Source organism: Genypterus blacodes, unplaced genomic scaffold (assembly GCF_046128005.1).
Source record: "Genypterus blacodes isolate CSIRO-AG114 ecotype Tasmania unplaced genomic scaffold, CSIRO-AGI_Gbla_v1 ptg000052l_1, whole genome shotgun sequence".
Lineage (NCBI taxonomy): Eukaryota > Metazoa > Chordata > Actinopteri > Ophidiiformes > Ophidiidae > Genypterus > Genypterus blacodes.
The window spans coordinates 6,306,105-6,320,000 of NW_027466864.1; the positions used below are offsets into that span (position 1 = coordinate 6,306,105).

The window sequence follows — 13,896 nt, forward strand, 5'->3', positions numbered from 1 at the left end:
TAAGGCTCTGTCCCTCGGCCCTGAGCTGACCCAGTTTTCAGCAGAACCAGCAGGTTGTGTTATAGCCATTAGAGCTCTGGGCCCATAGATCAAACCCAGCCTGAGCTCTTCCTCTGCACATGTATGAGGAAATGGCTTCTCCATATGTGAGCTACATGGACTCACATGTGCACATAAGCAGTTTCCTTCTCATCAGACTCACTGGAAGGTAATGTGAACTATAATGATCAGCCTGTAACCGTTATGAGACACACACACGTTTCACCTCCTTCACTGGGCTCTGTGTGTGTGTGTGTCTGCTCTGAGCTTAGGTTGTTATATGTGTGTGTTTCTGATCTGCTCACTTCATCCAGAGCTTCTCTCTCCCTTCCCAGCCTCATGTGAAGCCCACTGAGCTCACCTGGTTAGTGAGGAGGCTCCTTCATCAGGAGGAGCAGGATGGAGCCTCTGACCTCATCATGTCTGCCTCCTTCCTCCCAGGCTGGTGAAAGGCTTCAGCTTCAGCTTCAGACGGGGACATGCCATCAAACTATGGAGACTTATTTGTTGAAAGTCTTTCTTCAAGAGTAAACAGTGACTCTTGCGTTGGTGTTTTGTTTGTTTGTTTGTTGTTGTTTCTCCATGAGCCAGTGTACGTTAGCCTGTTAGCTTAGCTCACCTGACTGCTTCTGGCGTTTTAGCACTGATTGACACAGTTACGAGTGGACGCCATTTTGGACGCACACTTGCCCTTATATTTAAATGATGTACTTGTAACTTACATTTCAGTTCAATTGTGGTTTCTTTTTGTCAATTTACAAACCACCTGCTTCTTTATTTGGGCAGTTATCACCATTTTGCTCCATTTTACTGTAAATAAATGTGCAAATCATAACTGTTTCATCGTCAATCCTTGGCTCGCCCTCCATCTCTTCGGTCCTCATGTTCTCCTCCAGGTCGACCCGGCCCCCTCCAGCAGGCCACACACCCGCCCAGCCCTGCCCGCTCCTCCCTCTCGGTCCCCGGCTGTAGTGACGCCTCGCAGCAGCGGGGGCGCCGTGGAGGTGCGCGGCCCCTCAGTGGCCTCTCTCCTCCTCCAGCTCCTCCATCTCCACCGCTCCTCTCAGTCTCTGGACTAACCATGGCGCTCTCCGGTCTGGGCTCCGCACTCCTCCTCTCCTCCGCGCTCCTGCTCGCCCTGTCCGGCCTCTGCACCGCCCGCTCGGACGCGCCCCGGGGCGTCGCGGTCGGATTCGTGTTTGACCCCAAAGCGAAGTGCGAGCCGCCATGTAAACACGCAGGAGTCTGCATCCGGAACAACACTTGTTACTGCGCCAAGGGCTACGAGGGAGAGAGCTGCCAGTATGGTGACGTAACACACCTGCACCCTCACACACCTGCACCCTCACACACCTGCACGGAGAGCCGGGCTCCAAAGTCTTTCACTTATTTATTAAGAACTTCTCGGAGGCTTTCATTCATGTTCTGTTTGCCTTTAGAGAGGGACATGTTGTGATAGATGTTGCATGTTTGGTGCTAGTGATTGATTATGCTCCTGTGGTTGATTCATTTCAAAATATGTACACATTATAAATTATCAATGAAAAGCTAAAGAGCCAATAACCACCTGCAGAAAGAACTAGTAACCTGCCAGGAGATCCAATCTGTCATACTTAGAGATCATATTGTTACTGCTGATCAGGAGATACAGATCAATGAGAAAGCTACAGTCCGAGCCTTTGAATCGTCACCACTAATGTCAGAAACATGTGTTTGTGTTTGTGTTGAATGCAGCCAACTGTTACCCCAAATGTAAGAATGGAGGAGCGTGTCTGCGCCCCGGGAAGTGCAGATGTCCTCCTGGCTTCGGAGGAAGATACTGTCACAAAGGTAACAGCTCAGCCTGCAGGCATGGGACACATCAGTGTGTAAGGCTGTGTGTGTGTTTACACTGTACACACTTGATCAAACACTCATTCGGGGAGAATGCAGATGATCCTTTCTGTCTCTGACTGACAGGTGAGCAGACGCCTGCACAGAATGAGAATAGATCATTGACATGCAAAGTAAATTGACTTAACTGCATAATCTGTCTGCACTCTACGCCAAATTCAATTTATGCTGATCTCTGATTTGTAGTATTTGCGCAAAAAAAGATTTATAACCTTAATTGGATAACAGAGGTTTAAAGTGCTTTACATTTACATAAAAGTCTAACACTGTGGATCAACTTGAACACGTATAAACATGTTTAAACTACCATGCATAGCCCTACTTATACACAGATACTGAGTGTATTTGAACACGTTATCCTGTGTGTGTGTGTGTGTGTGTGTGTGTGTCCTCCCAGTGACGTGTCAGGGCGGATGTTGGAACGGCGGTGAATGCATCGCTCTGAACGGTGTGGCCAAGTGCAACTGCCCCTCGAGCTGGACCGGCTCCAAATGCCAGGAAGGTCTGTTTATAGCCGCTGACTAATTACCCCGCTAACACTGAGGTCAAAGTCTCCAAATGGGGCTGAGCAGCCTCTCAGCTGGAGCCGTTCATCAGCTGCAGTCTGCTCAAACACTTTCAGCCACACACAAACACGCTGCTCCCGCTCCAACTTTCTGTCGCCGCCAGAAGCAGCGGCGGCGGCGGCGTTACCCGGCAACTAACATGCGATACATGGTGTAGTAGTGGTGAATGTATTTGACACTGCTCGATTCCTAGACGGCGATTTATGAATGCTTGGCAGTGGAGTCGCAGTTTATCTCTGAGAAGCACTGGAGACACAACTCATCTCAGTGTTTGAGCCCTGAACACACATCCACAGAACCCAAGACCTGAATCTGAGGCCCCCTTCTGACACCTGCTGAAGAAAGTTGACCTTGCTGACCTTCAGGGTTCAAAGTGGCAAACTGACTCGGCTCCTCACAAGCCAGTCACAAATCACTTGAAGGTGGAAGAGAAGAGAGCAGTGTGGTTTCTTTAGAGCCTCTTTGCATTCCCACCTCTTCATCCTGAGGTTCAGCTCTGTCACAGAAACCATCGCTTCCTCTCAACCAGCTGTCGTCCTCCCACGTGTGAAACTAACACTAACTAACACTTAACCCTCTTCCTGCTGTGCTGAGACGGTGTTGTTGCTGTGTTTCGTTCCCCTCAGCGATCTGCCCCCAAGGCTGCAGGAACGGGGGCGTCTGCGTGGCTCCGGGGATCTGCAGCTGTCCGGAGGGATGGCTGGGTGGGGCCTGCCACACCGGTGAGTACAACAATGTCTCAAAGGGCTTTACAGACCCACAACATCAGGAAAATTCCCAAAGATCTCTAGGAAGACGAGGAAAAACTCCAGAGAGAATCAAGGAACCAGGAAGAAACCTCTGGCTTTCTATAGCCAAATATCACATTCAGTGTCTTAAAAGGCTTTACAGGCCCATAACATCAGGACAAAAAGGAATAACTCTAGGGAAACCATCAACCCTCCTCTCCTCCTCCACACTCGTTCCCTCCACAGGCCTGTAAACTCTCTCATCCACAGCTATACGTATTTTTTCTACGGAGAGACGGAAGGAAATTCTTAGCCTCAGCGTTTTTCCAGATGTGATGAACTCTGGGTCAGTGTGTGGGCGCCTCAGGTTTCGTGAGCCTGAGCCCTGGTTTCTGTGGCGTGTTACAGGATATTAACCCTGTGTGTCCCTCTGTGTTCTGTAGCTGTGTGCAGTCAGCCCTGTCTGAACGGAGGAAAGTGTATTTCCCCGGACAAATGCCGCTGCCGCCCCCCCTACTCCGGCCCCCGCTGCGAGGAGAGGAACAAGTCGCATTAGCGTGACCCCGGCAGGGTCGGAGGTCAACGAGGCTGCACGCTCATGTGATCTGTTCCATTTGTTCCATTTGTTTTAAAGCTCAAACTTTGGTAGCTTTCCCCTTTCTTCAAACCTGTAATTCCCCTTTTTGATATAAACCTGTCTGTACTGTAATCTGTGGGAATAAAGTTTGCAGCTGGTTGATCTCTTCTCCACTCTGTGCAGTCAAAGCTCATTGAACAGCAGGAACACTTGGTAGGTTTTATTTAGTCACATGTTTTCTATAACACAGTCTCATCTTCATCACTTAGGTATGTTTGGTATCATGGCTATGATGCGTAACCGTGGAAACATAAGCCCGACTGATCAAACTATATATTAATATGAGCAAGACAGTTCATTCTTCATCTCAAAGCCTTCAGTCTAACACAAGTTACTGGTGTGTTCCATCTCTAAGTGAATAAGAAAGGATAAAGCAGATTTCATTCATTTGTGACAGAAGAAGTAAACAGAGCTCCTCCTCTTCCTCTGCATGTAAATACACTCAGACTGCTTATGGATGAATGGTAACTATGGGACTCTCTGGCGGTTTGGTTTGGTTTGGTTTCCTACACGACGCTGCTTCATCTCTGCCCACATGTGGAACCATGTGTGTGTGTGACCTTGAGCCGTGAGGTAGAGAGGGACAACAAGACCACAAGTGCAATACATCAGGTCCCTCTGGTAGTGTACACACACACACACACACACTCACTCACACACATACACAAACACACACACACACTCACACCTACAAACACACACACACACACACACTTATACCTACAAACACACACACTCACTCACACTTACACACACACACTTGCTTACACACACACACACATACCTCCACACACACACACACCTACACACACACACATCCTGGTGCTCCTCTTCCTCGGTGCAGCCTCTTCTCTTCTCCTTCACGCCTGTGACATCTGTGGAGCAAACATCAACAGATTAAAAACAGACTTTAAGTTACTGGATGAGTTAAATGTTGTTATGATATCACAATGCTGCCGTTTCCATGACATCGGCCCTGTAACCCTGTTGTTAGTGCGAGTGGCCCCCCCTGGCACTTAACCTTTGACCCTGCTGGCCAGATGCTCTGAACATCAAACGTGACCCCTGCTGACCTTTGTGGCGCAGGTGAGGCCTGTGAAGCCTTTACGACAGTGGCAGTAGTCAGGCAGGACGCACCTCCCTCCGTTCACACACAGCTGCTTACACACAGCTGGGGAGGAACACAGCGTTAAACATCAATGACCTCATCCTGTTCCCCTGCTTAGCCTGATAGAATCAAACTTCAAGTATCTAGTTTCCTCAAGACCAACAGGTAAAGGTTTGATCCTCTGGTTGATGGACTCACGTGTCTGACAGTGAAGCCCCTCCCACCCGATGGGACAGTGGCAGGTGTTTGGTCCCACACACTCGCCGCTGTTCTTGCATTTCTGCAGACAGATGGCTACAGAGGAGACGAAGAAGAGGAGGAGGAGTGAAAGCAGGAATCGCCAACATTATGAGCTGCTCTGCATCTCTGATTGATGTACTCGTTGCCATGGAAACACTCACGAATGTTGCACCTCTTGCCCCTCCAGCCTGAGGAGCAGGAGCAGGTGTTGGGTCCCACACACTTGCCCTTGTTCATGCACATGGGCTCACACACACCTGGAACACAGTTTGTTGACACATGACATCATCACATTTACCACCTGTGGGACACTGATTGCAGTGAAGAGTGAAGGCTGTCACTCACTCTTCTGACATCTCTTCCCCGTGTAGCCTTCAGGGCAGGAACACACGTTGTTCCTCCTGCACTGACCTCCGTTCTTACAGGGAGGACTGCACACGGCTGAAACACACACACACACACACAGACACAGCTGAAACACACAGACACACACACGGCTGAAACACACAGAGACACACACGGCTGAGACACACAGGGACACACAGCTGAGACACACAGCGTCAGTTTGCAGTCTAACATCAGTACAAATTGTTATTGTTGTGTTAAAGTTGCAGATTTCCGTCTCCATCCTCTAAACTAAAGTCCTCCTCTCCTCTGCAGCAGCTGGTGCAGCATTACAGAGACGCTCGCCATAAAAACTCCTCACTGAGACCAGCAGTCTAATGAAAGCGCCGCAGGGTTTGCGTCTCTTTAATGCTGATTGTCTCAGCGCCCGTATGTTTCTGTAAAACATCAAATCACCTCAATGTGCAGAGAGAGGAGCTTTCAGAAGAAGAAGAAGAAGAAGAAGACCACAGCCGCCCTCCGACTCACCGATCTGACACTGGGATCCGTAGAAGCCGCTGGGACAGGCGCACATGTTGGGCTTGATGCAGGAGCCTCCGTTCAGACAGACGGGGTGACAGAGAGCTGAGGGGCAGACAGGGGTTAGGGTTAGACCACATGAGAGGAAGACACACTCACCCACACACACACACACACGTACCTGAGTGACAGGTGGGTCCATACCAGCCGGGCGCACACTCGCACACGTCAGGAGAAACACACTCGCCCCCGTTCTCACAGTGCCTGTTACACACCACTGCATGGAGAGATCAGTGAGGGTTCTCAGATCTTTCAAAATAAAGGTTCAGCATTTAAGATTTAAGTAAGGAGTACGAGTAAAGCCTTAAAGAATGTGAGATGTTAAGGTTAGGGTGAAGAGTAGAGTCTCCATGAATGCTGAGCTCACTGATTTCACATCTGGGCCCCACGTAACCATAGGGACAGGTGCACAGGTTCCTGGCCAGGCAGGTTCCTCCGTGCTGACAGGCCGGCTCGCAGCTCGCTACACACACACACACACACACAGGAGGGGCTCAGTTAGTGTGTGTGTGTGTAGTGTGTAAGGTGTGTGTGTCAGTGTGCTGTAAGCAGGTTACCTTCTTCACAGGTGGGTCCAGTGTAGCCCACAGGACACACACACACATCAGGCCTCACACACCTGCCCTGGTTCTTACAGTCAGGCCGACACACAGCTGAGGAGAGAAACCACACACACGACTACAGAGTTAATAATAATAATAAGATAGCTTAGTTTGGATCTGAACCAATGTGGGGGAAAAGTACAGAGATTTTCAGAATAAAATGATGAGATTGTTTTATATTTATTGGGGCAAAAAATATAATAGTGATCATAAAATCTTCCATTTTATGAGAATAATGTAATGTTTTCAGAAATAAAAAGTATTAAGAAAATAAAACACCAAAATAATTCGCCTCTTTATAAAGTGTAACATTCTCTTACTTTACTCATTCTTGTAACATTTTGACTTTTTTTTCTCAAATATTTTGACCATCTCCCAAAACTCTCTCCTTATTCCAGATGTGTCTCAGACCCTTCTTCCTGTCATGAGGTAAGAACTCTTCCTCTCACCTATGTGGCAGCTGTATCCTGTGTATCCGTCCTTACAGCTGCAGGTGTTGGGCTGTGAGCACTCCATGTTCCTCCCACACTGAAACCTGCACACGGCTGAGAGCAGAGGACCTTTAGATCTAACATACACACCTTCATCATATCATCATCATCATCATTATCATCATCCCTCTGTATTACATCATCTCCTCCCTCACCTCTACATGTGAGTCCGTCTCCAGTGTAGCCGTACGGGCAGCGTCCACACCTGAAGGAGCCGCTGACAGTGGGCTCACAGGGGACGCCGGAAAAGCAGGGGGAGTCGGCGCATGTCACCAGCTGAGGCGGCGACCCCCATCTGCCCCCGGTGTTGAGGTCAGGGGTCGGGGGCTGACCTCGGGGGGCGGCGGGCGTGAACAGTCGGCTGGCTACAGTCTGATTGCGGGGCGTGGCTGTGGTCTTCCTGTCGGGGGCAGACGCCCTCCTCAGGCTGGAGAGGGTGGTGTCTGGTTTCCTCCTTCTGTCAGGCAGTCTCCTGGGGGAGGTGGGAGATGATGAAGAGGATGAGGAGGAGGTGGGAGTCACTTCTCTGGTCAGATGAGCTGTGGTGAGGTGAGGCTCAGCTGGACTGGAGGCTCCCTGCCCTGTAAAACACTGGGAGTTAGAGGATACGGCTTGAAAAGGAACGCGACAGCAGCCACAGTAACAGAGAAGCTGATGGAGATCCAGACTGGGTCATGATGTCAGAATGTGACCCGCTTCACTCTCACCCGTCGCTGCGCTCCTGCTGCACGTGCGCCCGTTTCCATGGTAACCAGCAGGACACGGCCCACAGACGAAACCCGCCGAGATGTGCACGCTCTCGAAGCACTGCACCCCCGGGTGACACGGCCTCCTGCCGCACGGCGACGGGCCGGAGGGTTTGGGTCTGGGTCCTCTCCCCGGCGTGCTCAGCGGTCTGTCGGGCGCCGTGCAGTTCTTCCCGTCACCGGCGAAGCCTTGAGGGCAGCCGGCACAGACGAAGGAGCCCATGGTGTTGTTACAGCTCAGGCCGGCAGAGCACGGCTGAGAGACGCACTCGTCGATGTCTTCTCTGCATGTCCGACCTGACAGAACACCAGGGCCAAACATCAACCTGCAGGAGCCTAAACATCACTGAGACTGAACTAAAAGAAGCTCAGATCACTCCTAAGGACGTTAAAAGCACTAATTTAGTAGTAAAAGTAGTAATTTGCCATAAACTTGTATAAGAGGGAATGTAGCTCAGCTGCAGTTCACCTGACCACCAGCAGAGGCCAGTAAAGCTCATAGACTGCTTTATTATCTATTCAATGGAATCCTTTACAAACATATGAAACGATCCTAAACCTCCCTAACTGTGTGTGTGTGTGTGTGTGTGTGTGTGTGTGTGTGTTTGTGTGTGTGTGTGTGTGTGTGTGTCCCTACCTGTCATCCCAGGCGGGCAGATGCAGGAGAAGGAGTTTGGCCCGTCGATACAGCGGCCCAGTCTGCAGGGGTTCGGCTTACAGTCGTCCACGTCCACCTCGCACCTTTGTCCTTTGAATCCCTCCGGACACACACACGCAAACCCGCCCGCGCCGGAGGGAAGGTTGACGTCGGTCACGCAGGAGGCGCCGTTCAGGCAGTCGCAGGGCCGCACGGACACCTGGGAAAACAGAGAGAGCGGCATGTTTGCACAGCCTCGGCCTCATTCATCACTGAGACCACAGGAGCTCAGTCAGTAACCGGAGCCTGTGTTTGCTTTACGTCTGACTGAGGTGAGTTATGAGTGAGGATGTAATCTGGGAAGGGAAACATTTGATTTATCATTTACTGTTGCTGTAATAGTGAGGCTCTGTTCTGTGGAGGAGCTCGGCCACCTGTGCAGCGTGTCGCTCTGTGAGTCGCTCTGTGTGTCGCTCTGCTCTCTGCCCTGAGAAGCCTCACACACAGGAGTGAGTTCGAGCTCCAATCAACAGACAGAGACGTTATTAAGAATAAAAACACATCATCTGCTGTCAAGATTCAATTAGTTTTTGGTGTTTTTATTCCATTCTATCCTCCACATTTAACCTTTATCCTTCCTTTAATTGTCTTTTACATTCTGTAAGATGTTATTTGTCTTCTTTATGCCTTTGTTAATGACTTTGTAAATATCTGAACGCTGCTGAATAAGTAAACTGTATGATAAATAAGACTTCTACTAAACGATGCTCCTGCCGCCTCACTCAGTCCTCCTGTGTACCCAGAGCTCCCTCTACTGGTTATAAGAAGGTATTGAGACTCCCGGCCTGCCTCACCTGCTTCTGATGCTGGACCCTGATGGCCGGCAGATCTAATGAGCTCTATGTTTCAGAGCCTGGAGAGCTCACCTGCACAGAGGCTCTGGTCTCAGCGCCGCACTCGTCCGTCACACTGAACCTGAACGTGTGTGTGTCCGTGCGTTCAGCTGAGGCCTTCCAGATCAGCAGGCCGGCCGGAGACAGAGACGAGTCCTCGGGTCCAGACTCCAGGGTGAAAAGCACCGCTGAGCCCTCGGGGTCCTGAGCTCGGAGCTGGAAGATGAAATTCTCCCCCTGGAAGGTCTGGAGATGAGACGGCAGCGCCTGGAGGAGAGGAGGCTCGTTCTCTGAGAGGAAACGAGTCAAGGAGGGACGAGTCAGAGAGAGTGTCAACCTAAACAACACATCTGGAGCAATTGTTTGAGTTTGGAGCTTTAAGGTCAATCATCAGACCAGCAGAGCTCTTCACTGGACCAGGCTGATCTGTTCAGAGCTACAATGGCAGTCAGTTGTCTTAAATAGAACCAACTGACAGAGAAGAAAGACAAATAAGAGCGAACCAAACACTGATTAAAGTACAGCAGGTGATTGTTTCAGGCCCAGGACTCTGCTTTAAGCTCTACAAGATAAAAAACACACACAGAATGAAGCCTTAATAAAGATTGTATTATCTTCTAAATGAGGCCTTTCATGTTTTCCTCATAATCATAATGTCTTCTTATTCCTTTGTAAAGCATTTTGAATTCCCTTTGTGTCTGCATGCTGCTACATTAATAATGTCCAAACGTTTGCTCTGAGCTGAAGGAGTAAATATGTCTGGTGTCCCCCGGCTGTGTGTTTGATGTGTTATTGTGCCGTGTTCCTGCTGTCATCATTTCTTGGATTAGTGAATGGTCTCCAGCCGTGTTAGCTCTGGAACGCTGACCTACTTTAAGGTGAAGAAGTAAAGTTGGTCAGAAAGTCTAACAATGAGGTAAGCTGTCCTCTTATCACTGCCAGGGGACTCAAACTACTTCAATGGCTTCAATCTGCACAGAGCTGCTGACAAATTATCAAAACAGCCGCGAGAGTGTACGAGCCATAAAGCTCAACGACGGCCATCCCACCTCAGCGGAACAAAGTAACACACTCGTCTCTACCACCTCTGATCATCTACGAGCTCCCCCAAACGCTCTGCTGTGTACGTACTCTCTGCTATGGACCAGGTGTATCTGGACGAGTCAGGGCGGCACACCAGGCACAGGCTGCTGGGACTGGACTCCCCCTCGCTGTAACACAGGCCGCCTACGCTGCAGGTTCTCTCCTGGGACAGAAAAGGAACAAATGAGCTCCATGGTACCTTCAATGTTTATGTCTTTTGTGTCTCTCGCCCCGAGCAGGGAATTGAACCCTCAGCTGACACAGGTTCACACACACACACACACACACACACACACACACACCTTGGAGGAGGACCAGGGCACCAGCAGAACAAGGCTGGTTTTGTTTGAACGTCCAAACATGACGACAAAACCAGCCGGTACATTTGGCCCGGAGGAAAACAAACATAATGATCTCCTGTGTTAAAGGAAAACTAAGAGACGAGAGAGACCAGGGAAGGTTCCAGACTACTATTTGCAGGGAAATGGAAAAGAGAGAGAGAGAGAGAGAGAGAGAGAGAGAGAGAGAGAGAGACAGACAGAGAGAGAGACAGAGAGAGGGTGAGAGAGAGAGAGAGAGAGACAGAGACAGAGAGAGGGTGAGGGTGAGAGAGAAGGCAAGAGAGAGAGAGAAAGAGAGAGAGAAAGAGAGAGAGACAGACAGACAGAGAGAGAGACAGAGAGAGGGTGAGAGAGAGAGAAACAGAGACAGAGAGAGGGTGAGAGACAAGGCAAGAGAGAGAGAGAGAGAAAGAGAGAGACAGAGAGAGGGTGAGAGAGAGAGAAACAGAGACAGAGAGAGGGTGAGAGACAAGGCAAGAGAGAGAGAGAGAACTTGCATAGTCAAGAACAACATTTCCCTGTCTTTCTCTCTTCATCTCCGTCCCTCTATAGCCTTTGTCTCTGTCTCCTCTGTCCTCTGTCTCCTCTGTCCTCTGTCTCCTCTGTGCTCAGTTCTGATATAAAGTAATAGAATGTTCCATGATATTTCATGAAAGCAGAGCACATTCACTCATCCTGAGTGTGTTCACCTGAACAGAGAGTTTTGGAGCTACAATGTCATAAAGTTGAAGACCATCACACAAATATAGTTTAGTGTTTTCTCCAGGAAGCTAAATCCTGCAGCTCCATGTAGTAAACACAGCAGAACAGACGGCTGCAGAGGCATTAAAGCCACGGCGTTGATTTAGGAACCCGGGGCTGAGCCGGGGCCAGGTGATGAATCTGAGCGCTCAGGTGAAGATGTCAGGTAGAGGACAAAGAGAAGCAGGCGGGGCAGTAAATCCAGCTGTGACCACATCATTACTTTCACATCCATGTCAGGAGTTAAAGTCACTTTTTAGAGCGAGGCGTCCTCACCCTCAGGGCGCAGACACCTTCAGTGTTCAGGCTGCACACCTGACAGGCGCCGTCGTACAGCGTCAGGATCTTGGCGTTACTGTAGCTGTAGCCGTCGTTGGACACCTGCCAACAGGAAGAACAAATACTGATGAGGTGTTTGATCACACAGGACATGGATGTGTCAGAAACACACTTAAACCTCAGACAGTCCAACTATTGGGATCCAGGTCGTCTAAATCAAAACAACAGGTGAGTGGAAACGCTCCTAGAACAAATGAGGAGGGAGTTAAATGCTTCATTATCAGACAGAGATTGACAGAAGGATTGACTCACTTTGATCTGCCAGCGAGCGAGCGGTCTGTCTGTCACCATGTCTGTGTCCAGGCCTGCAGAAACCTGGGCTTCCTCCAGGGGGAGCCGGCACTCAAGAGCTGTTTCGTCCAAGAAAGTGGCTGAGACAAACTGGGGCTCCTCCAGAACCCAGTCCCCCTCCACCAACTAGAAGAGAGAAGAGAGAGAGAAGAGGAGGAAGAAGAGGAAGAAGAGGAAGAAGAAGAAGAGGAAGAGGAAGAGCAAACCTGTAATGACTCTGGTTAGCAGTCAGTAAATGCAGCACTGTAAGGGAGCATGAACACGCCAAGAACACGCCAAGGAAAAGGCAGGAAAACCAAAGTACCTTTTCTTTAACAAACTCACACTTGAGTTCGTAGGAGTCCTTGAAGCCTTGACCGTAGACCTGAACGGTGGAGCAGTCGCCCTGTCGCACATCGCACAGACCTTCCTTCTCCAACTCGGTGATCTCTGGGATCTGGTCTTCACAACATCAACCACAAAGAAGAGCACACACACATGTAGACAGCTGCTAAACACAGCTGCACTAAAGAGGCATGCAAGTATGAATGTGTGTGAAAGGGAGAGAGAGAGCAAGAGAGAAAGGTCTTGCGTAGTCAAACACTTGACTTGATTTCCCGTGTTCACCTTTACCTGTACCTTCTCCCTGCTGTGGCTACATGTGTGTGTGTGTGTGTGTGTACTGAATCTTACCAGACAACACACTGCAGTCGTAGGACCCAAACCCGGGGAAGCAGACGCAGCCCCACTCTGAACACTGACCGTTCCCGTTACACAGATCGGGACACTTGAGGACGGCGAGTACATCCTGGTACTCTTCTTCTCGCCTCCTCTCCTCCACCAGCCTCCTCTCACACTCGTTCTCCAGCAGGGGCAGAGTCGCCCTCAGCCAGGTCTGCTCGTCCTTCAGCTGTAGGTCGCTGACACACATACCGACCACGCGGCGGATGATGGACTCTCCCAACAGGCGCCTGCAACCCAGGGCGATGCTGGAGTTGGCCACGGCCCGCTGGCACTGGACCCCGGCCTCCGGCTCCGTCAGCCCTGAAGGTGTGGGCCAGGTTGGGGAAGAGTCCAGGTGCGTCTGAGGTTCATGGTCTTCTGGGAAGAAGTAGGTGAAACCTTCTAAGTCCGACTGGCTGAGGCTTTGGTATGGAGGGTTTGTAATGTGATGGTGGGGCTGCCGTCTGCCCCGGTGCTGTCGGTGCTGGGCAGAGGTTGGAGTTCCGTCGCTTGAGGTTCTCCTGGTGAAGCCTCTCTGATGTGGCTGAGCGTCTCTGTCCTGATCCTGAGTGTTCTGCTGGGAGCGACCTGGAGGTAAGGACTGCCTGGGGTTCCCGTCACCTTTGAGAAGCTCCACTGATCTGATGTACTCCGCCGTGACGTCCAGGGTGGGGATGATGCTGGGGAGACGAACGTTGCCGTAGTGACTGCAAGCGGCGTCAGAGGAGGAAACCGGTTGAGATCTGGTACCTGGAGATCTGGATCTGACAGGAGGTTCTGACTGACAGTTGCAGTACTTGCGGGGGTTCAGTGAGCTCTGATAAGAAGGCAGAGAGTCAAACAGGCTGGTGCTGGGTGGAAGCCTGAAGAAGAAGAAGAAGACCAAAGAAGAAGA

General features: G+C 50.4%; 2 protein-coding genes across 2 annotated transcripts in view; one reads left to right on the forward strand and one right to left on the reverse strand.

Moving 5' to 3' along the window:
* The first annotated feature begins 1,112 nt into the window (after nucleotides 1-1,112).
* Nucleotides 1,113-3,917, forward strand: seraf (Schwann cell-specific EGF-like repeat autocrine factor). The gene is made up of 5 exons (XM_076150541.1): nucleotides 1,113-1,346; nucleotides 1,774-1,869; nucleotides 2,330-2,434; nucleotides 3,125-3,220; nucleotides 3,670-3,917. The coding sequence occupies exons 1-5, from the start codon at nucleotides 1,121-1,123 to the stop codon at nucleotides 3,780-3,782; spliced, it is 636 nt and encodes a 211-aa protein (XP_076006656.1). The 5' UTR covers nucleotides 1,113-1,120; the 3' UTR covers nucleotides 3,783-3,917.
* A 105-nt stretch (nucleotides 3,918-4,022) lies between these two features.
* vwde (von Willebrand factor D and EGF domains) overlaps nucleotides 4,023-13,896 on the reverse strand; it is a 19,657-nt gene continuing 9,783 nt past the window's right edge. Inside the window, exons 12-30 of the mRNA XM_076150223.1 lie at nucleotides 12,972-13,864; nucleotides 12,604-12,740; nucleotides 12,261-12,425; nucleotides 11,946-12,050; nucleotides 10,636-10,750; nucleotides 9,538-9,794; nucleotides 8,612-8,831; nucleotides 7,936-8,271; nucleotides 7,384-7,809; nucleotides 7,187-7,282; nucleotides 6,693-6,788; nucleotides 6,503-6,598; nucleotides 6,257-6,352; nucleotides 6,085-6,180; nucleotides 5,557-5,652; nucleotides 5,373-5,468; nucleotides 5,170-5,265; nucleotides 4,937-5,034; nucleotides 4,023-4,738 (exon numbers count right to left, since the gene is read on the reverse strand). Of these exons, the coding sequence (XP_076006338.1) occupies nucleotides 4,724-4,738; nucleotides 4,937-5,034; nucleotides 5,170-5,265; nucleotides 5,373-5,468; nucleotides 5,557-5,652; nucleotides 6,085-6,180; nucleotides 6,257-6,352; nucleotides 6,503-6,598; nucleotides 6,693-6,788; nucleotides 7,187-7,282; nucleotides 7,384-7,809; nucleotides 7,936-8,271; nucleotides 8,612-8,831; nucleotides 9,538-9,794; nucleotides 10,636-10,750; nucleotides 11,946-12,050; nucleotides 12,261-12,425; nucleotides 12,604-12,740; nucleotides 12,972-13,864 (3,535 nt within the window). The 3' untranslated portion in view covers nucleotides 4,023-4,723. The remainder of the gene's footprint in view (nucleotides 4,739-4,936; nucleotides 5,035-5,169; nucleotides 5,266-5,372; nucleotides 5,469-5,556; nucleotides 5,653-6,084; nucleotides 6,181-6,256; nucleotides 6,353-6,502; nucleotides 6,599-6,692; nucleotides 6,789-7,186; nucleotides 7,283-7,383; nucleotides 7,810-7,935; nucleotides 8,272-8,611; nucleotides 8,832-9,537; nucleotides 9,795-10,635; nucleotides 10,751-11,945; nucleotides 12,051-12,260; nucleotides 12,426-12,603; nucleotides 12,741-12,971; nucleotides 13,865-13,896) is intronic.